The 27,245-nt window shown below is 36.6% G+C and overlaps 1 protein-coding gene across 1 annotated transcript in view; it reads right to left on the reverse strand.

The window, feature by feature from the left end:
* Positions 1-27,245, reverse strand: part of LOC128702436 (uncharacterized) — a 120,935-nt gene that overhangs the window by 32,486 nt on the left and 61,204 nt on the right. Inside the window, exon 4 of the mRNA XM_070102056.1 lies at positions 11,663-14,249. Within this exon, the coding sequence (XP_069958157.1) occupies positions 11,663-14,249 (2,587 nt within the window). The remainder of the gene's footprint in view (positions 1-11,662; positions 14,250-27,245) is intronic.

Genomic DNA, 27,245 nt, shown 5'->3' on the forward strand with positions numbered 1-27,245 from the left:
CACGAAAGATGAGCAAGGGTTTTAAGAAGGTTCATGACAAGTTGCCTTCAGAGAGGTAATGTGAGGTTTCCAGGATAACCTACGATCAAAGAGGAGGCCCAGAAACTTGACTGTATCACGTTCAGGGATACGTGAGCCATAGAGGTACAAAGGATGATCAGAGATGACAGAGCGTCTAGTGAAAGTGATTTGGTGGGTTTTAGTGCTGGAAAATTTAAACCCATGTGTGGTGGCCCAATTGGAAACACGGTCGACTGCATGCTGGAGAGAAACTGTAAGGAGGTGACAGTCAGCGCCTGCACAGGCAATAGCGAAGTCATCAACATAGAGTGATGACCAAATATTTGATGGAAGACTAGAGGCCAAATCATTAATAGCAAGGAGAAAAAGTGTTGTGCTCAGAACACATCCCTGGGGGACACCTTCAGCTTGGACAAAGTCCGGGGAGAGCACATTATTAACCCGAACACGGAAATGCCTGTCAGTTAAAAAGTTCTTAAGGAAGGATGGTAGATTGCCTCGAAGGCCTAAGGAGTGGACTTGGGCTAAAATATTATACCTCCAAGTTGTGTCACTATAGAGCAAAAGCCAAAAATTGAAAGAAAGAGTAAGTATAGGTCTAGTGCCACACATGGCACATGATTTCAGCAATGGTCAAAGTATCATACTGTGTCAGACAAAGAGGTAAGCAGCTGATGACATGCTCTTGGCAAAACAAGTTACTGGTACCTCACAAAGTTGGATGTAAAATGCATGGAAACTAACTGGAAATAAAATCTAAGGGGATGCAGAAGCAAAAAGCTCAACTGTTGTCAAGACATTGATTTTTAACACGAGAGATAATTAGGTTGGTAAATTTAAAGCTAGGCCTGATTAAAAATTATATCACGGATAAAATTATATCATCAGAAGATCCAGACGGCCCTTTAATGAACAATACAACATTCATGCAAATTAATTTGTAATTTAGCTAATTATACTGCTGAGACTGGACAGTACTGAAGAGGCTTTGACTGATGTAACAAGAAGAGCAAAAGGAGTCAGTTTCAAGACAAAAGGAAACGGGAATGCCTCATTTGGTGTGTACTAATGTTGATGGCAGCCAAAGAGTGAAGAGTATAATAGTCAGAAAGGCAACCAAATCTCTAAGTTTTTTAATGTACTAAACAGGTTAACTGTAAATTACTACAGCTCTAGCACTGCACAGTGAATGAGATTTTTGTCCCGACTGGTTCTATAATAAAGTTTGTTTAGAGCTTATCAAGTAAAAAGTATCAAAGCTTATTTCTTGTAGGACAATGCCCTTGCACAGCTATGCAATAATTCTCCAATCAAGTAGTGGTAATACAGAATTAAATCCATTTTACCACCTAACCTATTATCTAGCCTATGGGCCAAGTTGAAATACAGCAGGGTACTGTACATACAATCAAATACTTTATAAAAGAGAAATGTCAAGTCAAGTTTTAGCAGCGATCAAGTTTCAAGTGAAATGCAGGGAGGGAAAAGATAAACACAAGGAAGAGGCTCGAGAATATAGTACTACAAAAGCATCAAGTATTACGTTGGAAAAATCTAAAGCATTATTTCATTCATGGAAATTTTTAAGTTTGTGGATCATTCACTTCGGAATAGCAGGTGCGAACAACAGTAGAGTGAGAGGTGGTGCCGAGGGGAGGACACTGGCATCAAGTTTAGTTGAAGAGGGAAAAAGATAAGAGGGATCACAAATTATCTAGCAAATAGATGCATTTTATAATCAGAAGGACAGTTAAGCAAAGACGATTTCTGTGGCAATGAAGATAATGCAGCAACACAGTATGATTGAAGACTACCTTACAGAGGTACAAAGAATGTACAAGACTAAATAATGATGCGCACACCGGTTGTTTCCCACCAAAGAGGGGTGACCCAAAAAGAAAGAAAAACTGTATATAGTATGTTTAGTTTGATAGAAATAAAATACTTCATTTATACATTTCACCAGAAAGGAGTTACTATGGCACTCATCTTGACTGAGCCAAGGCAGGTGAACAATTTATGTAGTTTTATGTTATGTAGTACATTATATTTATCACATTTATTCCTTCTTTACGAATGTTTTCAATATGAATGCTTGATGTACATGTGGTGAATTCAAATATCTGGTTGTACAAGTTACAGGAAATGTGGTAATTTTGAGTTCTTGCAAATCTGTAATTTGAATTATTGTATATGGTATTTTTTTTAGTTGTTAACTTTCACTAGCCTTAATCTTTAATAGAAGTTCACTTGGTTCAAAGCATGGTGACCACTCTGCCACTGATAACTAAGCATCCATAATATTCTTAAAATCCAAAACATTAGGAATTAGAGTTCTGGTATATTTAAATTGAAGTGTTATTTGAGAGTTGGCTATTGTACCATAAAAAAGCTTATTACCTTAAGCTTTTTGCAAGACTGCCAGAAAACATGCTGCTTAAGTATGTCAATCATGGTAGTCATTTTTGATAACATGCCAAATGTATGTATACTTGTCCAGTAGTTGATAAAGACACACAAGGAGTGGTAGAAATGTTGCTTGTGTTTTTCAACTACAACTTACTGGTATTCCCATCCCATATACTATTACAATCACTCATAGGAAAAAAAAAAAAAAAAAAATGATAATAGTAGTATCCTCCTATTGCATTATTTTAATGTATTCAATCAATCTGACAGCTCACCTTTCTGTTGTTGCATTGTGACCTGCTGCAACTCGGTGATTTATGTTGGGTTATTTTCATTTGCTATATCATGGTAAGTTTTGAACTTAGGCATTTTTTCTCCCACTTACCATTAATTTCTGTGCTGTTCATGCATTATTTTCTACAAAAGTCTTTCCAGTAAACTGTAAACTGTGTATTTGAGCAAAAATATTTTCACTGAACAATTGATGCATCTACATTTATTAGAAGACTAAAATTTGTTCTATTATAAAGATGCCCTCTATGTTCAAATAAACTTAGGATTTTACCTCCCCAGTAAATCATGCTGATTTATGGGTAAATCATGCTGATTTACTGATTACCACCTCTCATTTCTGTACCTTTTCGGAGTGTTTCACTTCCTGAGGTCAAATATTTAAGCTTGTCAATATGATTTTAACATTTCATAATTGTAGAAAATGCTTGAAGGTTTTCTTACCATTGTGACAGTAACACTGTAAATAATGCAAAGTATTAACAACAGAGGCATAATAATCTATTACAATATGTATATATTTAAAGCAACTTTGAGTACATCTTTTGAGATCAATGCCAGCCCACAACTGAAGAAATACAAGTTGTTTTATTATTGATGAGATTTATGGGTAAATGTTTAGTTGCTTTCTTATATATGTGAATCAGGTTGCTAACATGCCATATTGGAAACTGTGCATGACGAGGGCAGTTAATGACACTGCATTCTTGAATGTATTTGAATCCTAGGTTACAATAGCAAGAATTACTAGTTCTTTCACTATTCAACCATAGTTCTGTACTTGTATATCTCTTGTTATCAAGACCCGAGAAATTATTCTTGCTTTTTCTTATTGTACTTTATACAAGATGTTTGATCTCATCTGTATTTTCAAAAGCAACTCTATGACAAGAGGAATCCTTTAATACATTTCAGACAATTTAGTTATATCTGTTTCTGGTACCTGTATGAACTTTAAAATTGTGTGTTCGTTTGTTTTCTACGACATTTCTAAACGTGGACTGTGACAAGATGATGTATACAAGTCTCTGTACTCTCACATGGGCACAATATGCAAGATCTTTCAAGTGTTCGGTCACATTTTCCAATAAAGGACTCGAGTCCTTGAGGTGGAAAGTACAATGTCTGCACTCTAAAGGAGGGGTTTGGGATATTTGCTGTTTAGAAGGACATCTAAACTGTCATATCTATGTGCCTCTGGCAAGTGATAGTGTGAATGATGATGAAAGTGTTTCACTTTCAGGTCACCATGCCTTGGTGGGGGACAGCCAACTGGTTGAAAATAAAAACAATTATTTCAACACTCAAGCGTCAGGTTCAATTTTTTTAATTAAGATTTGCCTCATGCCACTGATTGTAGCTATCATTAGTTGTTAAAATATCTGTACTACATAACTATTTTATCTTTTTTATTATTTTTTTTATTATTATTATCACACTGGCCGATTTCCAAGGCAGGGTGGCCCGAAAAAGAAAAACTTTCACCATCATTCACTCCATCACTGTCTTGCCAGAAGGGTGCTTTACACTACAGTTTTTAAACTGCAACATTAACACCCCTCCTTCAGGTAGTAGGTTGGTAGACAGCAACCACCCAGGGAAGTACAGTGGACCCCCGGTTAACGAACTTTTTTCATTCCAGTAGTATGTTCAGGTGCCAGTACTGACCGAATTTTTTCCCATAAGGAATATTGTGAAGTAGATTAGTCCATTTCAGACCCCCAAACATACACGTACAAACGCACTTACATAAATACACTTACATAATTGGTCGCATTTGGAGGTGATCGTTAAGCGGGGGTCCACTGTACTACCGTCCTGCCAGATGACTGTGAAACAGAAACCTGAAACTGTTTTGCATGATGGTAGGATTGCTGGTTTCTTTTTCTGTCTCATAAACACGCTAGATAACAGGGATGTCTTGCTACTCCTACTTACACTTTGGTCACACTTCACAGACACGCACATGCATATATATATACAGGAAGGCCCCGCTTTACGGCGTTTCACTTTACGGCGTTCCGCTAATACGGACATTTCAAATTATGACCAAAACTCGCTATACGGCTCCCCCCACCTGACTTTCTAATACGGTCACCGTGCCCCACCCTGTTTGTTTACATTCTCCATGAGCTCAGTAAGCACTAAGTCTCTCCATTTTGTCTGGAAACTCCAAAATTTCAAATGTTTTTAAAAGTTATTTCATAATTTATATATACTCTGATAATTATACTTATGTATACCTGTACCTAAATAAACTTACACACTGCTTTCATGTAGGTACACATTAAAATCACTAAGAGTCTCTCTACTCTTGATGCAATAATAATAATAATAATAATAATAATAATAATAATAATAATAATAGTAATAATAGTAATAATAATAGTAATAATAATAATCTCTTGGGCGCATTAATGATGGTCTGCCATCTCCTGATTTGATTCAATAACTACATTGCCACTCACCTCTCACACATTCATATTAACCCTTTGACTGTCGCGGCCGTATATATACGTTTGCGAGGTACCGTGTTTGACGTATATATACTCATAAATTCTAGCGGCTTCAAATCAGGCAGGAGAAAGCTAGTAGGCCCACATGTGAGAGAATGGGTCTGTGTGGTCAGTGTGCACCACATAAAAAAAATCCTGGAGCACGCAGTGCATAATGAGAAAAAAAAAACTCCGACCGTTTTTTTTAATTAAAATGCCGACTTTGTGGTCTATTTTCGTATAGTATTTGTGGTTGTATTCTCGTTTTCTTGGTCTCATTTGATAGAATGGAAACTATATTATAGAAATGGAGGTGATTTTGATTAATTTTACTATAAAAAGAACCTGAAAATGGAGCACAAAGTACAGGAAATGTTTGATTTTTGCCGATGTTCAAAAGTGAACAAATGATGTCATTGTCCAATAAATGTCCAACTAGCCATTCTAATACGCAGTCATGAATGGGTTGATGTAATTTTTACAATTATTACAGTATTGCAGTAGTCTGCATAACAGTAAATCTTCTATTTTTTGTTTGAATAAAATTTCAAAATAAAAAGCAAGAGTAATATCACAGGGACCTGGAGACATGACTGATGAACAAAGAAAATGTTATTTTAGAGCCAGGAATGTCTGCATTGTTCATTCTGGACCTTATTTTGAAATTGTCGTATTTTTTAATTTTCGTGAAATTGGCCAAATTGCAAATTTCTGACCATGTTATTGGGTAGTTGAAATCGGTAAATGGGCAGTTTCTTGTACTCAATCGATAGAAAAAATCGAGTTCTGAAGAAATAGTTATGAGTTTGGTTGACTGGAATAACGGAATTAGCCGAAAATAGGGCTCAAAGTGGGCGAAATTGCCGATTTTTAAATATCGCCGAAGTCGCTAACTTCGCGAGAGCGTAATTCCGTCAGTTTTCCACCAAATTTCGTTTTTTTGGTGTCTTTACAATCGGGAAAAGAATCTCTATCATTTCATAAGAAAAAATAATTTTTTTTTTTTTCGAATATTTTGCGACACCAGAAGCAACTTCAGGATTTGGCCCTTCGACAGTCAAAGGGTTAAGTAATTAAAGGTATGTAATAAATGTACTGTGTGTAATTTTACTTTTCATTGTTTTTTTTAATGCTTAGTTCTATTGCTAATTTAATATATGTCAGTGTAAATACGTTATCTAGCATTTATATGCATTTACAAGGAAAATAAAAGGGTGTTCCACTTTACGGCGGTTTCCGCTTTACGGCGGTAGCCTGGAACCTAACCCGCCGTATAAGTGGGGCCTTCCTGTACATACATCTAGGTTTTTCCCCTTTTTCTAAATAGCTCTTGTTCTTCTTTATTTCTTCTATTGTCCATGGGGAAGTGGAAAAGAATCTTTCCTCCATAAGCCATGCGTGTCGTATGAGGCGACTAAAATGCCGGGAGCAATGGGCTAGTAACCCCTTCTCCTGTAAACATTTACTAAAAAAGAGAAGAAGAAAAAAACTTTTTTATTAATCTGTATGAAATTGCCTGCATAGCTTATCTTAGTAGTGATACTTAGTTAAAAGTCAAAATTCAGTTCAAATGTTTGTAGCTTGCCAGTACCATGGAGTGTGTCAGATGTAAATTTAGAAGCTCTTTTGTCATTTTTACCCATTAAAAAAGATCTAGTGTAACACATACATCAACATCATATTGATGAACTGACGATGTAGACTGATGCCAGACTCAAGGCCACCTGACAGTCATAACTTATGAGTTTTTCTTACAAGTCAACCCCCCCCAATACACCTGGGGTTTAGTTATTACTATATTCACATGAAGCACTAAACTTATATGGATCATTCAGTATTAAATAGTAAAGCTGCTGCTGTGTGAAAGCCAAAAATGGGGGGAAAAAAAAAGTAGCAAAGAAAAATCAGAGAAGTCAGTAAGTGAATCTGCATTAAGGATTAGATTCTGGGAAATGGGGCAGGAAATGAAGGAGAGGATGAAAATAAAATTGTCATGCTCTCTGATAAACAGTGACTTGACAAAAGGCTTTTCTCAATCCTCTGAATATTCCATTGTAAGTAGTTCATTTGATTTTCAAATTGGCCTGATGCATAATCATGTAATGTTTTTTTTTAAAATTACTTTACCTTTCTTTCCGGTACAACTTAATACATGCATATTTATGTGGTAAAAGAAATTATTTATATATACTCCAAGTGATTTTTACTTTTACATCGCCCAACATTGTATAGATACAAAAAATTTATAAGAGACGATCACTGCCTTCAATACAATATTTGCAGTAAGCGCTGGTAACAAATGCTTAAAAAAATATTAATTACAATATTTGTAATCTAAAAACAGCATTCCAACAGGCTTGCCGCCTCTAGGAAATAAATGAGAATAAAAAGACGGATTCAAAACTTTATCAAAATTGCTAAAACTGCACCAACACAATATAAATATGAAGGAGAAAAAAAAATAAATGAAATAATTTACATCACAGTCAGAGTTGCTTGTAGTTAAGAGTACATGTAATCTCCCTCAATCTCCTCTCAAATTTTAAGATAATGGCAGTTAGAATTAACCAAGTTGAACTGTGGTAGCCTCTTTGTAGTGAAGACCCCCTGCCACTACTGAAGAAAATGCTTCCAAGAGGCATTATTTGAGAAAAGTTTTTTCATTAAAAAACTGTAGCATCGTATACATCCCTCTTTAATACAAATCTATACAATTTTTATGTACAAGACATTATGCTGCTTTTTAATAATGCTAAGAAGGTTAAAAAATATAACTATTTACAAATAAATATGAAAATTAAAACCTTGCGACGAGTTGATAAGCCAATTCATGCACAAAATAAAAAAATGCTCCTATTAAAAGAACTACAGTATACTAATATATTATCTGGAATTTAGCTTATTCTGTATATACACTGGGTACATCACCCACCTACATTTTTCATAAACTACACATGACTAACACTTTGAATAAAAATTTGGAATTTTGTTTATTCAAAGATTAAAATGTCCCACTCTCACAATATGCAGCAACTACTTTTCATTCAGAAGAATTTGCAATATAGCAAAACTGCTTCCTATAAATCCTATATGCACTTTTGTAGTGACCATGTTTGTGCAATGACTTAATTTCTTTATACAAACTCAATGCATCAAAGTGTGCGCTGTAGTCTGGCATCTCTAAAAAAAAAAAATTATAAATTCATTTTGCATATACATTTACAAGTTTTAACCTCGAGCTCTTGTCAGTAGAGAAAATCACTATGATGTTAGGTTTTTCTGGCATTATACATTTGGGCAATACCTGGTGATATATGATATTGAAATTTCAGGTTTGAAAAAAGTGCTGTAATTACAGAAATCACGTATACTGTATTTGCAAAATAATATTTACAGCATTACCATACCATATTAAAAACTAGGAAAGTCATTTTGTAATTATAAACAAATGTTCATGCTGTATATCATGAACAGTACTTAAATGGACCATATCAGCTGCCAAAATAAAAAAAATTGGTACTAATAATAGTTTTAACTAACAAACTGGCAGTTTGTATAGTTAAGAGGATAAAAAAAAATACATGCAGGCAATTTTGGCCAATGTTGCTGGGCTGGGTTTGTGGGGATGGTGCAAGCCTTGCAGTATTCCAGGTCATAGGAATAAAGGAAAAAAAGCCCTAGTGTTTACGTAGAAGAAATTATATTAATGTCGATAGCATAGAATACGAGTGGATTTTAACCCTTAAACGGTCCAAACGTATATATATGGTCACTCGTGTAGTGCCCCAAATTTTTTGAGGAAAAAAGAAATCTTTTCTTTTAAAAGGAAAAAAGAGCATATGGTACCCAGGCATCCCCAGTTATTTTAATATGGAACACAGTGAGTGCACACACCCATTCTCTCATGTCTAGGTGACTCAGGCTTATTTTGGCAATGTTGAATGAATGACAAAGAAAACGTATATATACGTTTGGGGCGCTACGCGCGTGAACGTATATATACGTTTGGACCGTTTAAGGGTTAACGATTAAATGCTAAACGCAATGAAAAGGTAAATAAAATATATTTGTTTCATAAAGCTATAAGGAGGGAATGCAGGCAAACTTGAGAACTTGCAAAGCACTGGAAGCAAAATGTTATTCAACGAACTAATGATGCCATCAGAACGTTGTTAAACAAGTGATGAAACTGTAAGGATCCCACAGAGGAACATTAGTAAATGAATAGACTTGTGAAATGAATAACGAGGCTCACTGTAATTATGGTGAAGTTTCTAAAATTTATAGAATTAGCTTCAAACGGCTAATAAGTGTGAAGTGACAAAATGTGTAATCCGTAATATATGTGAACTAACACTCGTTACAGAAAGTAAAAAATTTTAAAGATCAACAGTTTGAGTAGTTATTGCACTGGCCTAGCAGGTTTCAGAGTTTGATTCTCAATGAGGGTCAAGTATTATGTATTTATTTGGTTTAAACTAATTTCCAAAGTATAATCACATCCCCAGTGGGTTACAAAAACCCATCTGGCACACACATTTTCAGCCACACAAGGGAGCTATAGCTTGCTATTCCATACAAAATGTGGTTAGTGATACAAATCAGTGAATGGGTTGACTACAGCTATACCTTGTTATTCAATGCAGTAATTCCCTAGGTAAGAAAATGGGTAGATTAAAAAATACTATTTTAGTCTGTCAATATTGTGTTAGTACCTAAATAAAGATAAAAGAAAATTCTTCAAAGTGAGCATTTTACCATAATGAACAGCTAAGGAATTACAACATAGTATGCTACTATAATAATGAGGCATTCACAGACACCAAGTGTTTTAAAAAGCACTGATCAACACAAATTATAATTATTTATACAATAACTGTAATGAGAGCTCTTATATGTGGATGGTATGAGCATTTAGTAATGTTCCTCAGCATTAATGAGGTCTGTCAGAACTGTCACAACAATTACTGTAAGTGTGTTTCATTATACAGCTCGGTTATCTTACACCTCATCTTGTGGTGAATTAAATTTCACCTAGAAATCTGACTAAAAATTACCTCATAGATTTAAAGGGGTTATATAATGCCCTCTTAATAATAAAATCATAGAAAAGCTTTGAGAATTATTGTACAGTACCTGTATATTACTAGAAAACAGTCTGCTCATCTCAATTACATTATGAGACAATCTTAACTAAAAGTCATCAGATCAGAAAGTAATAAATGAGGAATGATACCATCAACGTAATTTAAAATAAAATTCCGAGCTGGCATTACACTAAATTATTATTATTTTAGCTGGAAAACTTGAGTAATCTTTAATTTAGTTAAGCTAAGCTTTTAAAAGCAGCTTTGAGATTATAATCAGGGCATGCCAATGGTAAAATATACCATAAAAGAAAATAAAGGTGACAAAATAAAAGCCCGCAATATGGCTATTGGCGATGAAGCCTCGCACACCAATGGCACATCACACGTCTACAGTGCAGGGCTTACAGGAAGTAAACAGAAAAAAGTAATATTTTCAGAGGACGTTAGAATGAATATTTCCCGAGTGTTAACATATTGAGAGCAATGAAGTTGAAGGCGATATAGATGCAATTTAAGCTAAGGCATGATTAGTAAAAAAAAACAGCGACCAAAACAGCAAGGGTGCATAAACCAAAATGTACAAATTATATACCAGTACTGGAGCAACAGACTGAGGGAGAAATTAGAGTAAAGATATAGAGTGGCATTAGAAAGCATGGAGTTTTCTGGAATGTATGGAATATTTGGCAGAGATTATGCAAGAACCATCCTATTTTTAGTACAGAAAATAGCAAATAAACAGATGCATACAGAATGTTAATTAAAGCAAACCAAAAGCACACATTGACCGCTTCATCTCAAATTTCATGAAGCATATTTACGAGCAACATTTGTTAAGCCTTAAGAATTAAGATTTATGACCTAATTCTTGCAAGACACTTTAATACACATTTGGAAATTGTCACAAAGTTTTACTCCATTTTCATTTAGCATGAAAAGTTCAGCACATGGTATTCACTAAAATAAAGTCCTTGTTGATACACTATAACATCATGGCATGAGGTCAATGTCTGGCAATCCACAATAATAATAATAATAATAATAATAATAATAATAATAATAATAATAATAATAATAATATAATCAAATTATGCGCTAAACCCGAAAGGGTCCTGGCATTTCGCAACATGGCTGACAGTTCCATCTTTTAGTTAACACAAAGGACTGGATGTAATGCAAAAAACAGCTGGCTAATTCATTATGTTGCAACCCCTAAGCTAATCCTAATCAATGAGGATGACAAATAACATAGGTGGGATACATGATTACTGTGACTTTTAAGTAAACACCTCTTTTGGTGAATTATTTTGATACAATGATAATTTCTAAATTATCTAGAAGTAAACTTATTAGAGCTTGTACTTTGCGTCAGGATTCATAAAACCTTCCAAATCAAAATTATCACCCTCCTCCTCCTCTTCCTCATCATCAGCTGCTTCATTTCCACTGTCTATTCGTTCAAAGATATTTCCATCCTCATCCCTGATATTGTCTATTTCATACCCATCATCACTGTATGGTTCAAGGAAGTGCACGGCTACATGTCGGTACAATTCAGAATTATTAGTAAATTTTAGACTACATTCACTGCACTCATAGGTACCTTTAACTGATAAGTTGTCAGAGGATGAAGGTCCACTTATTTGATGTAACCATTTGGGAAGATTTGATAAATGTCCTTTTACATGTTTCCAAAATCCGCTTCGTGTAGGGAAAAGTTGATCACACTTAGAACAATGAAATCGTTCTGTTTCTTGCAAATCCAGTCCTTCAGACGCTAGCAACTTATCAATATTTTCATTTCTCATCTTAGTATGGTGAAGCATTTTTCCTTTTAGGGTACTTTTGCAGACCCAACAATAACTTCTCACTTTAACAACATCTAAAATGTCAGGAGGCACAAGAACATCCCACATGCCCAGGTCACTATAGTGTTTGGAAATATGCTTACATAAACACAACGGGTTCTTAAATATCATACCACACACTTCACACATTTGAGGCTCTGTTATCATACGTGTTATTATATTCCTATGCACAGCTAAAATATGATTTATGGCACCATCCTTATCAGCAAACTTATTTGGACAATATTTACACTTTTGAGGACCTATTTTACACTTTGATGACTTGACCGTATCAGTTTGTTCTTCAGCTTCCAAGCTTCTTTTGTACTTCTTTGATAATTTTGATTTTCCATTATCATTTGTGTCTAAACATTCCTTATAATCAACTGTACCTCTACTACTTGATTTTCCCTTGTTTTTTGGCAGGGTTTCTTTTTCTGGCTTTATCCATTTGTTTAAGTCTCTCCTTTTCAGTAAACAGTTCTTAATATGCTCATTGTATTTTTTAATATTTGCAAGTATTTCATCACAATTACCACACACATGTACCGGTCTTCTTTCTGGTGGACAATTTTTGCACTTCTCAAGATGATTTATTAAATTACCCTCATACTGGTACTCAACTTCACAATACGGGCATTCTAGTTTCTTAACTACCTTTTTATGCACTTCTTTACAATGTGCAATATTTTCCGCCTCAGTGTCAAATAGTGCTGAACACTGGAACCGACAACGAATTTTGTTTTTATGGATTTGTTTCTGATGTCGTAGCAATTTATTAATACATTTATGGGAGACATGACAGGCTGGACAAGTAAATATCTTTCGATGTTTCACCCTATGATGTGCACGCAAGGCTTTTGTTGATTTACACATAGCATCACATAAATCACAAGGTATAGAAGGCTTCATACGTTTGGGTATATTTACTTGTTTAAATGATTGTGATTGTTTAGGATTCTGATGCACATTCACAGCATGATGATACAAGTCATTTGGGGTGTAAAAATTAAGGTCACAGAGTCCACACCTGAAAACTGCACAATCCTCTGCATGTAAAGAGCCTTCTTGGTCCATATCTGATTCTTGTTCATTTGAGCTCTCTTCCTTTGGTTCTTTCTTAATGTCAGGAAGTAGTGTGTCACCAGGATATGAATCTGAAAATGGTTTTGTTACTGGAGGCATAGATGGGGACGAAACTGATCGTTTCATTGAATGGTATGAATTTAATGTTGAGATTTCTTTCTTGCTGGCTGACTTCAAACTCTGTATACTGTTACCCTCAGATGATGCATCCAATTTCTTTTGAATAGCAGACATTTCCATTGAACAGATAGGTATAAGATTTTCTAGCTTTACATCCTGTGAACTAATAGATGGACATAATCCTCCTTCCCTTATCAAGTTGTCAATATCTTGTGTTAACAAGAAGTCATCACTGATTTTGTTGCTGGAGACCCCTAAATGCTGGGCAATATGTATTTTGAGCTGATATTTGTTCCTAGTTTCCTTATTACATAAGCGACACACAAATTGTCTTTTTTCATTAGTTGGGGGAGGATCCAAAAAAATATTGATAGGCTTGATATATTCATCCTCTCCTGGTTCAACATAACCTTTTTTTTCTTTTATATGCCCATGCTCCTGTTTCAAATGGTTCACTAATTTACTCTCAGAGTCATAATCTGTATAACAATATTTACAGGCATGGACATTGTGAATTTTTTTCTTGTGGATTCTCTGAGTAACATCTGTTGCAAAGAGTTCACTGCAAATATTGCATCTCACTTCAGGATTTGCTTTCTTGTGTGATATCACATGCATCCGAAATCTCTTGACATCTTTTGTCTTGAAGCTGCATTTGTCACACTGTTGCACTGGCCTGTGTATGCGTAGATGCTGAAGGTATTTGCTTGACTTGTTAAAAGCCTTACCACACTGTTCACATACCTTCTTCAGTCTTATCACACGATCAGGTTTCTTCACCCTCTTCCGAACCAGTACCGGTTTGGGTGACGGAGATGAAGTCGTCTCCACCGTGGGGGGGTCTGGGGGATCCTGGGGCTCAGGGGACGCCACGATGGGGGTATCCATGCCTGCAGGCACAATGAACTGTCAGCAAATATCTTTAACCAAGAAAAACACTGAAGGGTTTCAGTCCCTCACTGATAAGTGAATCCCATATGTTGGTCTCCATCAGAATTACTGTATCACAATCTCATGGCACTAAAAGCAAACACACACACACACAAAATAAAAGCATGAGAAAAACAATTTCCCTCTCCTTCTAGGTACTTAGTAATAATGCACAACATAAATTTTAAAAATCATATTTCAATATGCAGCAGTGCAGGTCTTGTACAGTAATCTTACAGAGTACACAAAATTATATTTAACGTGTTACACACTGTCACCAATTTATCAAAATTCTGAAGACATTTATTTTATGTAGATAAAAAGAAGTACAAATATAAATAATTCTTTAAAGAAACTTGAAATATATAAACTAAAATGTCTCAATTTCATTTAAATATTTTAAATACAATATATATTATACATCACAAAATTATTTTTGTCAAAAGCATTTCAAAAATATTTACATATATATCATAAAAAAAATACAAACCCACTCACAACTTGGCATGTTCTGAAGTGTTCATTTCACAGGAAGAAATTCCTTACTACACTACACAAATTATTACAGATATCCTACCTAAGATTTATGTACAAGTAGTAATATTGCACTATACAAGTCTTTACTAATGTCATGAGGTATCATCTGATCAAAAGACTATACAAATTTCATTTAAAATGAATCAAAACCTATTATTTTTGCAGGTCCACTTTCATCATCATCAGGTACAAAGTCACTTATCTCTTCACTGGGAGGGTACTGTGCACTATAGTAATCACCCATAATGTCCATTTGTGAATTATCATCTAAGCTAAACACTGAATCCTCTCCAACCATGTACCCAGGGTATGGCAGAGAATCCTGGCCCGAGCCAAGATGCTGCTCTCCAGATATTAATTCTGAACCCTGAGATGGATTCTGTCCACCTGATCCAGTACAAAGTCTTCTTCTCACTTTGGCAGAATTATTCTTTAGTTTCTTTTGTTTTGAAGTATTTTTGGATACTGATTTGGTAGCCTGTATCTGAGCTTTTAATGCTGCAGTCCAACTGAGATTAACTTTTTTGTTACTTTGGGGTTGTATGCATTTGTTTAACGGTGTTTTTGCTTGCTTCATATTTAGAGCTGATGCTTCAACTGATGAAGCATCTTCGGTTAGAAAAGCATCCAACTGAGAAGCACTATCATCCACTTTTTTTTTTATAATTTTTTCAACATTTAGCTCTTGACATTTATCAGTTATTTTAAAAATTTCCTCTACTGTATTATTTAATCTTTTCTTTTTTTCAGTTTCAGAATTTTCTGCATCTATAACATTTGGTTCACCAATGCTCCTCCTATCAACACTTTTTCTCTTTTCAAGACAATCTCTATCAAAGTATTTTCTTTTATCAGGGGCTTTTTTTTTTAATGGGATCAAGTCATCCTCATCTTCTGGCTCTTTGTAAGATATAGGTACACACCTAGCCCTCCTTTTTGAGGGAACATGCACTTCCTCATTATCATCACTGTCAGACTCTTCTTTTTCTCCAATTTTCTTTTTTTCATCATCGCTTTTATCCTCTCTTCTTTGTCCTTCTCTATCATCCTCCTCCTCCTCTTCCTCTTCCCCCTCCTCTTCTTCTTCCCCCTCCTCTTCCTCTTCCTCCTCCTCATCTTCCTCTTCTGAACCTTCATCTTCATCCTCACTAGGTATCTTTGGGTGCTTCACTGCCTGGTGCTTCTCAAGCTCAGATCTTTTAGCAAAGATTGACACACACCGTTGGCATCTGTATGGTTTGTTTGGATGTGCATTTTTCTGATGCTGTTTCAGTCTGAGCATTTTACGATATTTGGCCTTGCAGTTTGATTCTGGGCAGTGGTGAACCTTGTGAATGAGAACATGTCTATTGTATGGGCCACAGCTTCGAAAAATTTTGCCACAATGTTCACAACCTCTAAATGGGTACAGCGTTTCATGAATCTTCTTCATGTGATAAGTCATGGATTTCTCTCTATTGAAAGTAATATTGCACTTTGTACACCTAAATAAAGAACCAACTTTTAACAGGTAAGGTGGTCGTTCATTTTTCTCAACCTTATCTTTAGGTGGTGGTTCAGATTTTTCCTTTGGGGTTGGAACATGTTTTTCTTTGATAACTGCTTCCTCCACTTCCTTGGCAGGCACATCCTGCTTATCTCTTGTTAAATGATCTTTATTCTTTTCTAGATTCTCTCCACCTGTTCCCTTCCCCATCCCCTGTGGTGTGCTTCTCAGCACCCTAGCAGTCTCACCACTTATTTTATCTGAATGAGTTGGTATTTTTTTTTCTACAGGCTCTTCTGCACTACTTATAGTTTTACTTGCTAGTGTTTTTTTAACAGCCTGCCCTTTTCTTGTCACAGTATGCGAAGGCATGTGAAACTTAAGTTGGTACTCGCTACGACAAACTTTATGGCAAATTCTACAGGTTAGAGATTCTTCTTTCTTCTTTCTTTCTCTTTCTTTTCTTTCCTTTTCTTTCCTCAGCTCCTCCTCATCATCTTCCTCATCTTCATCATCTTCATCCTCTTCATCTTCTTTTTTTTCATTTTCTTCTTTAAGCTCTTCCTGAGCTTTAGCTGCCACTTGCGACCTTGTGGCTTTGGAATGTTCATTTTTTTTATGGTGGTTGAGCTTGACCAAGTGACTAAAACTCATATCACAAATATCACAGGAAAATTGTTTATCTTCCTTAACCTCTGATACTGAAGAGGATGTGGTGCTCTCATCATCGTCGTCATCTTCACCATCTTCCTCTTCCTCCTCCTCCTCTTCCTCCTCCTCCTCATCCTCTTCAGATTCACTTTCACTCTTTGTCTCCTCACTGTCCTCCAATTTCACTTGAGGCTTGCTACGGGTAACTCTTGTCGATGGTCTGGGTGGAAAATTTATCTTGGTCACTGTTGTTCTACAAGGCGGTTTCACATTCATTACTTTGCCATGTGAAACATTTTTAATGTTCTTAACATTGCCACTTTTATTAAGTGAACCACCACTTGCTGCACACTTTGGTTTTCCTTTCCCACTGACACTTGTGCCTTTCTCGGGTAACTGTTTTTGAACCTCACTATCTTTACTTGATTTCTTTTGATGTTTTTCTTTTTCAATTTTCTTCCTTTTCTGTTCTTCTTCCCTTGCTTTCTTCTCTTTCTCTTTTAATTCTTTTTCTCTCTTCTCTTTCTCAATTTTTTCTCTTTCCCTTTCTTGTTCCATTTTCTCTCTCTCCAATCTCTCTCTTTCTTTCTTTTCTCTCTCCTTCATCTCTCTCTCTCTCTTTTCTCTCTCCCTTTTTTCCCTCTCTCTCTTCTCCTTTTCTTCTCTCTCCTTCTCTTCTCTCTCTCTCTCTTCTCTCTCTCTCTCTTCTCTCTCAACCCTCTCTTTCTCTTTCTTCTCCTCCTCTTCCTTCTCGATAGCCTCTTTTTCTATTTGCTTTTCAAGCTCTTCTACTCTTCTTTTCTCATCATCATCATCATCCTCACTATCCATTAACTCATGTTTCAGTCGCTCATGGTTTGTCAAGTGATGCTGTAGCTTAAAAGATTCCCCACATTTCTTACAATGAAAATGAGGCTGATCTTTGTGATTCTTGAGAATGTGGAATCTCATTCCATACTTGCTTTTCACTTTGATTTTCTCCTTACAAATGGGACATTGTTGCATGCTCCTGTGTTTATGTTTTATATGAGCAAGAAGAGATGCTCTTTTCCTAAAAACAAGGTCACAAAAATCACAGGGTAACTTAATTAGAAATCTTTTAAGAGAAGTATCTGTGTTTGGAGTATACTCTTCATCACTTTCATGCTTTATGAAGTGTGGTTGAGATTCAGTTACAATGTCATCGTCATCCTCCCAAGCCCTCTCATTTAGTTTACCTGAAATTGCCCTTTTCTTTCCATCACCTGGAGAGAAAACATCACGTCTTGACGAATCTCCGCCTATTTTGGCAGTTTTCTTTATATCATTTTTTATAAAGTTTACAGACTTGCTTAGTCTGAAGAGAGAGGAAAGAAAAAGATGATGGGGCGGAGTAGGGGGCCGGAACTTGATGGGCTCAGGATGACGCTTTCCTTGTGACCGGGCCTTTGAGGGGCTGCCTCTTGGAGTGTAGGGAGGGAATCCCCTTCGACTGGACAAGGGAGGGCGACCCCTCTTGCGTCCCCTGGGTGGTGGTGGTGGTGCTGGGGGCATGGCAGGGTATTGGGAGGGTTGGGGAGCCTTCCTCTGTAGCAGTAGTCCAGCGTAGTATTCCTTCCCTGAAGAAACAAGTCAAGTATTACCAACTGTTCATGAGGTGTTCCTCTTCAACTGAAGATCATACAGGTAGAATGGGGAGAAGAAGCCTTTGTCTCCTACTGCTGTTGAGAGGACTTCAACTGTGGCTAGAAAACCATTAGTTGACCACACTTGAAACGACTAAATGTTTTTAAACTTCAATTTTTTTCAGATGTTTCCACTGTTAAATAAAATATTATGCACTTTCTTTCTCAAAGACCATAGTAAAGCATTTTCAAGTATGAAAGTATATTGACCTTCAAGCTCCTCCAACCCCATTGAAATCACTTAAGAATATGAGAAGTTAAGTATTCATAACAAATAACCATTGTATAAGAAATATATAAATAAACTGATTCTAGGAAAGAATAACAATATTAGAATATTGGAGTGAAGGTAACACATTAAATTTTGCAGTTAGTACATAATGTAAATATCTCAGGCTTGTGTGAGAGCAACTGTTATTATCTATCACATGGGAACACAGTAAAGTGGATAAACACCGTTGCTGCCAATACAAAAACAACTATTCTGTAACAGTGAAACAATATAAAAAACAATTGCACATTTAGCATACAGCAGATTTATCCATACAATGGCTTATGTAAATTGTATAAAAATAGGTGTGATTGTGTGTATCAGTAGTAGTCGCAGCTTTACTGAGGTTTGTAATAATACTGAAAAAGGAATAACTACCCAAAAAGTGCCTTTTTCTTGGAGAGTGTAACATTATAATATAGTATATAGTTAAAACAACCTGTACACAAAGATGCCATCCAGGTACTCAGCAAGATAACGCAATATTTATAAAACTAAGAATTTGTGTGGAATCATGATGACTACTGAAAATGAGAATTTTATTACAGTATATGACAACCAATCATGTACCTACAAGAAATAATGGTGTACCTGTGTATTTGCAAGATTGGGAGAAAAATATTTTGTGAGATGATGTGGGAGACTCCCATTAAATGAGCTTTAAGAACAGAGTAAATAATGAAGTCGTCTAGCATGTGAATAAATGTTCACTGGCTTACTGACCTTGATCCTCGATGCAAAGTCTACTATCTACCACTTAGTAACAAATATTTAAAAGCTTTCCTCATACTTTATTTCACTATTAATTGCACGATTTTCTTTCAATACGAAATAGTATTCTTTAAAACAATTAAATTCTTTTATAAGCAAATACAGTGGACCCCCGCTTAACGAACTTTTTTCACTCCAGTAGTATGTTCAGGTGCCAGTACTGACCGAATTTTTCCCCATAAGGAATATTGTGAAGTAGATTAGTCCATTTCAGACCCCCAAACATACACGTACAAACGCACTTACATAAATACACTTACATAATTGGTCGCATTTGGAGGTGATCATTAAGCGGGGGTCCACTGTAGTTTAGGTACAGTTTAAACTGTACATCTCTTTGTCCCTGCTTTGCACAAGGAATGTGTTCTTGAAAAATGGTGCTCAATGAAACAATTCACAGGACTAATATAGTATATGGAAAAAAGTAAACATTCCATTCCCAACACCTCCCAAATCCCATTTTCCCCCACTCCCATTATGATATATCGAATATGTTGTACACTAAAACTATACGTTTCCTAATTGTAATACATATGTGATTTTGTTCTTCCGCTCACTAACTTCACACAGCAGCAATAATAATAATAATAATATTAATAATAATAATAATAATAATCATAAAAAAAGTGAGTAGTGGCGAAGATAACACACTTCTCTCCCTTTCCCCAATAAATCTCCTGTCCCCCCATTAAACTGTAAGAGAGCATATTTTTTGTTATTAAAATACATTAAGAAGCCTAAGCCTGAAGTACACCAAAAGATAGAACCACACAACATGCTTTCTTGTGAGAAAGCGCCTCGTGCTACTTTCTTCCATATTTTTCCTCAATGCTTATTTTACAGTTTTTCGTAAGTCACTAAACCTGTGTGGGTTATTCGGAACAGGACACATAGAAGCTTGAATCTGCCAGTAGTGGTTCAACCTTTGAGCAATTGGATTCTTGGTATTTGCAATTTCTTCATCAGAGAGAGAGATACTAATGTGGATCTTATTTAATAATAAGATCACCAGCTCAAAAAAAAAAAAAAATAACTGTACAGGCAATGTGATATGACACAAGGATACTAGACACAAAGTCTTCGTTGATAGTAATTTTCTATCATATATTTACAGTACTTTCCCGTTATAGTGAAATTAACAAGTCAAAAATAGTTTACATACAGTACGTATTGTAAGTATGACTACTTCTGAATAAACAAGCATCAGATCAAAGATCCAACAGCCTCCTTTATCTCGTATTTCTTACCTTTATTTATTTTAGTTTTAAATATGGTATACTGTTAATCACTAAAACTGCAGTAACTTAGCATATTTAAATGAAATACAGTGGTCCCCCGGTTTTCGTAGTTCCCAGCAATCGTAAAATTCGCCAATCATAGGGGTATTTTCGTATAAACATGGACTCGCTTTTCATAGGTTGACTCGCGAGTCGTAGTTCGTCCGGGACGCGTACCCACTGCATGAGCCAGGGCGGCAGCCAGTCTGGCATTGTTTACCAGTGAGCGAAGGTCCCCTCACATGCTCCAACGAAATATTTCATAATATTCCATTTATTTTAGTGCTTTCAAGTACTAAATAAGCTACCCTGGCTCCAAAGAAAGCTCCTAGTGCCAAGCCTGTGGTAAAGAAGGTGAGAAATACGACTGAATTTAAGAAAACCATCATTGAACAATATAAAAGTGGTACAAGTGTGGCCGAACTGTCCAGGATGTATAAGAAATCCTACACAACCTTATGTTCCATAGTGGCCAAGAAAAAGGAAATAAAGGATGCTGTTGTTGCAAAGGGAGTAACTATGTTGACAAAAATGAGATCACCAGTACTGGAAGAGGTTGAGAAGTTATTATTGGTGTGGATAAATGAGAAACAATTAGCAGGAGATACTCTTATGACTTCGATTATTTGTGAAAAGGCTAGGCAGTTGCATGAAGATTTGGTAAAGAAATTGCCTGCAAATAGTGGTGATGTGGGTGAATTTAAGGCCAGCAAAGGCTGGTTTGAGAGATTTAAGAACCGTACTGGCATACACAGTGTGGTAAGGCATGGTGAGGCTGCCAGTTCGGACCACAAGGCGGCTGAAAAATATGTGCATGAATTCCAAGAGTACAAAGAGGCTGAAGGACTGAAACCTGAACAAGTGTTCAATTGTGACAAAACAGGCCTCTTTTGGAAGAAAATGCCAAAGAGGACCTTCATTACACAAGAGGAAAAGGCAATGCCAGTACACAAGCCTATGAAAGACAGGCTGACGCTAATGTTCTGTGCTAATGCTAGTGGGGATTTCAAAGTGAAGCCATTACTAGTGTACCATTCTGAAAATCCCAGAGTGTTCAGGAAAAACAATGTTATGAAGAGTAAATTGTGTGTGTTTTGGAAATCTAATAGTAAGGCATGGGTCACGAGGGAAATTTTCGTCGAGTGGTTCAATGAAGTGTTTGGCCCTAGTGTGAAGGAGTATCTCCTGGAAAAGAAATTGGATCTCAAGTGCGTGCTAGTAATGGACAATGCACCTGCTCATCCTCCAAACTTGGATGACCTAATTTTCGAGGAGTTTGGGTTCATCACAGTAAAGTTCTTGCCCCCGAATACCACTCCTCTCCTCCAACCCATGGACCAGCAGGTTATTGCAAACTTTAAAAAAAACTACACAAAAGCAATGTTTCACAGGTGCTTGACTGTGACCATAGACACTCACTTGACCCTAAGGAAATTTTGGAGAGAACACTTCAGCATCCTCCACCGCATAACCCTTGTAGGTATGGCTTGGGAGGGAGTGACTACCAGGACTTTGAACTCTGCCTGGAGAAAATTGTGGCCAGATTGTGTCGACAAGAGGGATTTTGAAGGATTTGGGACTGACCCTAATGAGCCTATGTCTGTTGTAAAATCAATTGTGGCACTGGGGAGTTCCATGGGGTTGGATGTGAGTTTGGAGGATGTGGAAGAATTGGTGGAAGACCACAATGAAGAGCTCACCACTGAGGAGCTGCAAGAGCTTCAGCAGGAAGAGCAACACATCGCAGCTTAGAATCTTGCTGCAGAGGAGGAAGAGAGATGGAAGAAGGTGCCTTCTTCAGAAATTAAAGAGATTTTTACTATGTGGGGTAAGATGGAAAGCTTTATGGAGAAACATCACCCTAACAAGGTTGTTGCAAGCCAGGTTGGCAACATGTACAGTGACAAAGTTTTGGGCAATTTTAGGGAAGTGTTAAAGAGATGCCAGAAACAGAGCTCTCTCCACAATTATTTTGTGAGACAGGACTCCAGTGACTCTCAAGGTGGTCCTAGTGGCATTAAGAAACAGAGAAGAGAAGCAACCCCAGAAAAGCAAATGGTACCTGAGGTGTTGATGGAAGGGGATTCCCCTTCCAAACTATAAACAATCCACTCTCTCTTCTCCTCCAGTCTCCCTTACACTAAGAAGAATCTCCAATAAAGGTAAGTGTTATGCTGTTAATGTTTCATTCATCATTTCCCAATGTATTGTTTATGTACTACATGTATATTTCACGTTAAAAATTTTTTTGTTTTAATACTTCTGGGTGTCAGGAACGGATTAATTGTATTTACATTATTTCTTATGGGGAAAATTGATTTGTAAATCGTAAATTTCGTTTATAGTAACGGCTCCAGGAACGGATTAATTACGAAAAACGAGGGGCCACTGTTTATCTGGAGTTTCTGGAGAGAGTTCCGGGGGTCAACGCCCCCGCGGCCCGGTCTGTGACCAGGCCTCCTTAGGTCAGTGTTCCAGGATGCGACCCACACCAGTCGACTAACACCCAGGTACCCATTTTACTGATGGGGAACATAGACAACAGGTGGAAAGAAACACGTCCAATGTTTCTACTCTGGCTGGGAATCGAACCCAGGCCCTCACCGTGTGAAGCGAGAGCGTTAACCACCAGGCCACCAGAGCTAAAGTACTAAATATTTTTTTAACAATGATGAAATAGAATAACTGGATACTGCCTAGTCATTCCTACCTTCCTTCCTTTCCCTTATCTTTTCATTTAATTAAAAAAAAAAAAATAGCCTCATCACTAAAAGAATATAAATGAAATAAACACCTCACCCCACTAAAGCTTGCATGTAGAAGAGTGAAACCCACCCATGTTTAGTGACATCAATGTTAAAAATAAACATCATGAAAGAAACCATTCATTTTAGGAGCATTAAAAGCAGGAGAGAAGTCTAATATATTTAGTGCACAAGAGTTAATATTCAGCCTACTTAGAAAGACATTAAGTGATCATACTAAAAAAAAAAAAAAAAATTATTCCCATCAAAGCAATACTGTAATTCAGTTTGTTTTCAAATTTATTCGGTTTCGTAAACCCTGAATATACACTGTACCTTATGGTACCATTGTACCATATGGCACAATGGTATCATATGGTTCAAAACCATAGAATTCATCTTCAGCTCCACTTCCATCAGTCTTAGAACTGTAAGTTGTGAAGAGGAGAGTCAGAATTCGCCTGGAGAGTGAGTGGGGAGTGAGAGCTTCCTTGCCGCCGGGCACAATGAACAAAGCTACTTTGCCGGAGTTCCCACAATGCCATACGGACATCCAAATTTTTTCTATGGTGTGCGCACTGACCGCCCAGACCCATTCTCTCAGATGTAGGCCTACTAGCCTTCTCGCACTAAATTTGACGCCGCTAGAATTTTGGCATAGATCTACGGTTTGGACCCTGAACGTAAAGCCGTAGATCTACGGGACAGACCCGGAAAGGGTTAAAGCCATTTTCAGTACTAAAACCAATCAAAATCATCTATAATTATGTAATATATCTTCCAGTCTATCAAATGAGACCAAGCAACTGCGAATACAACCATAAAAAACATACAAAAATACACTGCAAACTTGCTGTTTTAATCCTAAAACAGCCGCATTTTTTCTCATTATGCACTGCTTGCTGCAGGATTTGCTTTATATGGTGCACACATACCTCACAGATGCATTCTCTCATATCTAGGCCCAAATTTACCACTCACAGCTTATCCGAGTGAGATGAGCTCATGACATAGAACTACGGTTTGGACCCTGGCTTCAAAGCTGTAGAACTACGGGACAGACCCTCAGAAGGTTAAGTATAAATTAAATAATTCTCTGGGCTGTGAAAAAATACTCAGAAAACAGCAATCACACCATAAATAAGAACACAAATATAATACTGAAATTGTGAAAAGGAGGCACAATGTCAGGAAAAAAAAAAATTGAATATAGTAACAAAATTCCAGTTATATTATAGAAATAGGAAAACTGGGGATGCTTAGTTGTCTCAATGAGTAATTAGGGTTCCAAATGTTTTTTTTGCCCTCAACTGTTTATAAGAAAGACCTACAGCAACATGGGGAACTTGAGTGATGTAGCTAATTAATATTAGCAGACGTAAAGCAAAATGTGACCTAGTTTATAACAGACATATATATTTTGTCCTGGATGCCAATTACTTTCTAAGCATTAGTCCTCTCCCACCAAATCAGATGCCCAAAAGGAGGAAAACTCATATTCACCAGCAATAATTCCCTGCTACCTTTCTATGAATACATGAACATCACAATTCAAAATAATCCACCAAAGTGTAGCATCCCTGCCCTTCTTTTAAAGCTAAGGCAGTGTACTTTCCTCCAGAACTCATAGATATTACCTTGATTATGCTCCAAGAGGACATCAAATCCCTAAAAGAATCTGATTTCAATCTAAAAAGCCTTTTGGATACTCAAACCCTACCACTCAAAACCTTCCCACCCTCTTCACAACCTTCCCACCCTCTTCACAACCCTTTCTGGGATGTCACTCACAGCACCTTCTATCAACTCAATTTATATATCCGTACACCTTGATTAACCCACATTGCTCTATCCAACATAAATGAACAAACCATCTTAAAAACCCTTCTTTCACTCCCTGAAGTACACCTTTCAAACTGTTACACCATCTTTCAATTTTTTCACTTCTTGGCATAATGTTCACCCCACACACCAATCCAAGATGCAGCATCTCTACTTTCATCCCCCCTCTTAGCTGTAACATTTAGAGGCCATGCCTCACACCCAATACAAAAGTTTTCTTACCTCCTATTTGCATTCATTTACATACTATCATTTCACACCCTAATTGCTTTATTCATTTTCAATGTATACATTCTCATCCAATACTTTCACATCTCTACTTCCTCACTCCAAACAGACATTACTTGCTTGTCCATTCATTAATCATTGCTTCATTTTATCATCTATGACTAACAAAGCCTCAAAATATTCTCCCCATCATCAACTACCATCTCCCTATCTATTCTCTCGTCACCTCCAATCTAAACTGCCAGGTTCACTCGCTTTCTCACATTATTTACTTCCCCAAAACTTTCTTAGTCTCAGCAATTTGCTGATATCCCACCAGTTAAAATCTGCACTCTATAACTGATCTTGTAATACCTGTTCTCTTCACACTATACTTCACCTACCTTTCATAACTTTTACACTGCACAGAGTTTTTTCTCTGTTATTACACTTTTCACCTCGCCATTACAGCCACCTTCCTATTGAGGATTTACAATTACATGCCAGGTGGCACCAGAAGAGAAAAAGAATAGCAAAATAATTTAAGAATGTATTAATTGCTACACTGGAGCCATGTTAGATGGATAACCAAGGTGGCAGGTGGCTCACCAGAATTGCAGATATAATAACAAACCAAAAAGCTTCCAGCACAACAAATAATGTTACTATTTAAGTTTGCAAACATACCAGGTCTTAGACCATATAAAAAAAAAAAATATCATTCATCATTGGACTCCTTACCAGGTCATATGTAATGTTTGCAGCATTTACAGAGACTCAAATTAAAAATATTGACACCAAAATATAGATTCCAGGTTGCAATCTATGTGGATGGGACCAAAAGAACGGGCAACAAGAGGTAGGTCTGTATGTTAACTGGTCACCTGACCATCATATGGATATACATCAGTGGGATCAGTTTCAGTGCCATAGATCCACACAAACATCATAACACCAAGTTTGATGTGAAAAGAAAACTTTGGCCTAGATGTGAAAAAATGGGTCTATGCAGCGGGTGCTTGCAGTATTAAAACAACCCTGCCCAACACAGTGTAGTATGTAAACAGCTAACTTCTGACCCTGCATTTGGGTTAAAATAGAAACTTCGAAGCATTTCCTAGGGTTATTTTCATGATTTTGACTGTTCTTTGGTGCCAAGACAGACCAGAAGAAATAATAATGAAACAGACAAGATTTGGGTTGGTTTTCCATCAAATATGATACTTTGGTTTCATTACCCACAGAAAAAAATTCTACATTTCTGGAAAAAAAAAAAAAAAAAAAAAAAAGTTTTTAAAAAGTGGACACAGAGCAAAATTAATTTTGGGGATATGGAGAGTTAAAAGAGTTCAAGTCAGTACCCTGGCACCTTTACTGTATCAGCCTCATTGCAGACAGGCAAAAACACTAGCCACAGCTTCACATCAACAAAGCCTTCCAGGGTGTGACAGAAAATAGCATGATGTTCAATAGCAACAAACTTGAAATGCACAGGAATGGAAACTC

The sequence above is a fragment of the Cherax quadricarinatus genome, chromosome 80, assembly GCF_038502225.1.
Source record: "Cherax quadricarinatus isolate ZL_2023a chromosome 80, ASM3850222v1, whole genome shotgun sequence".
Classification (NCBI taxonomy): Eukaryota; Metazoa; Arthropoda; class Malacostraca; order Decapoda; family Parastacidae; genus Cherax; species Cherax quadricarinatus.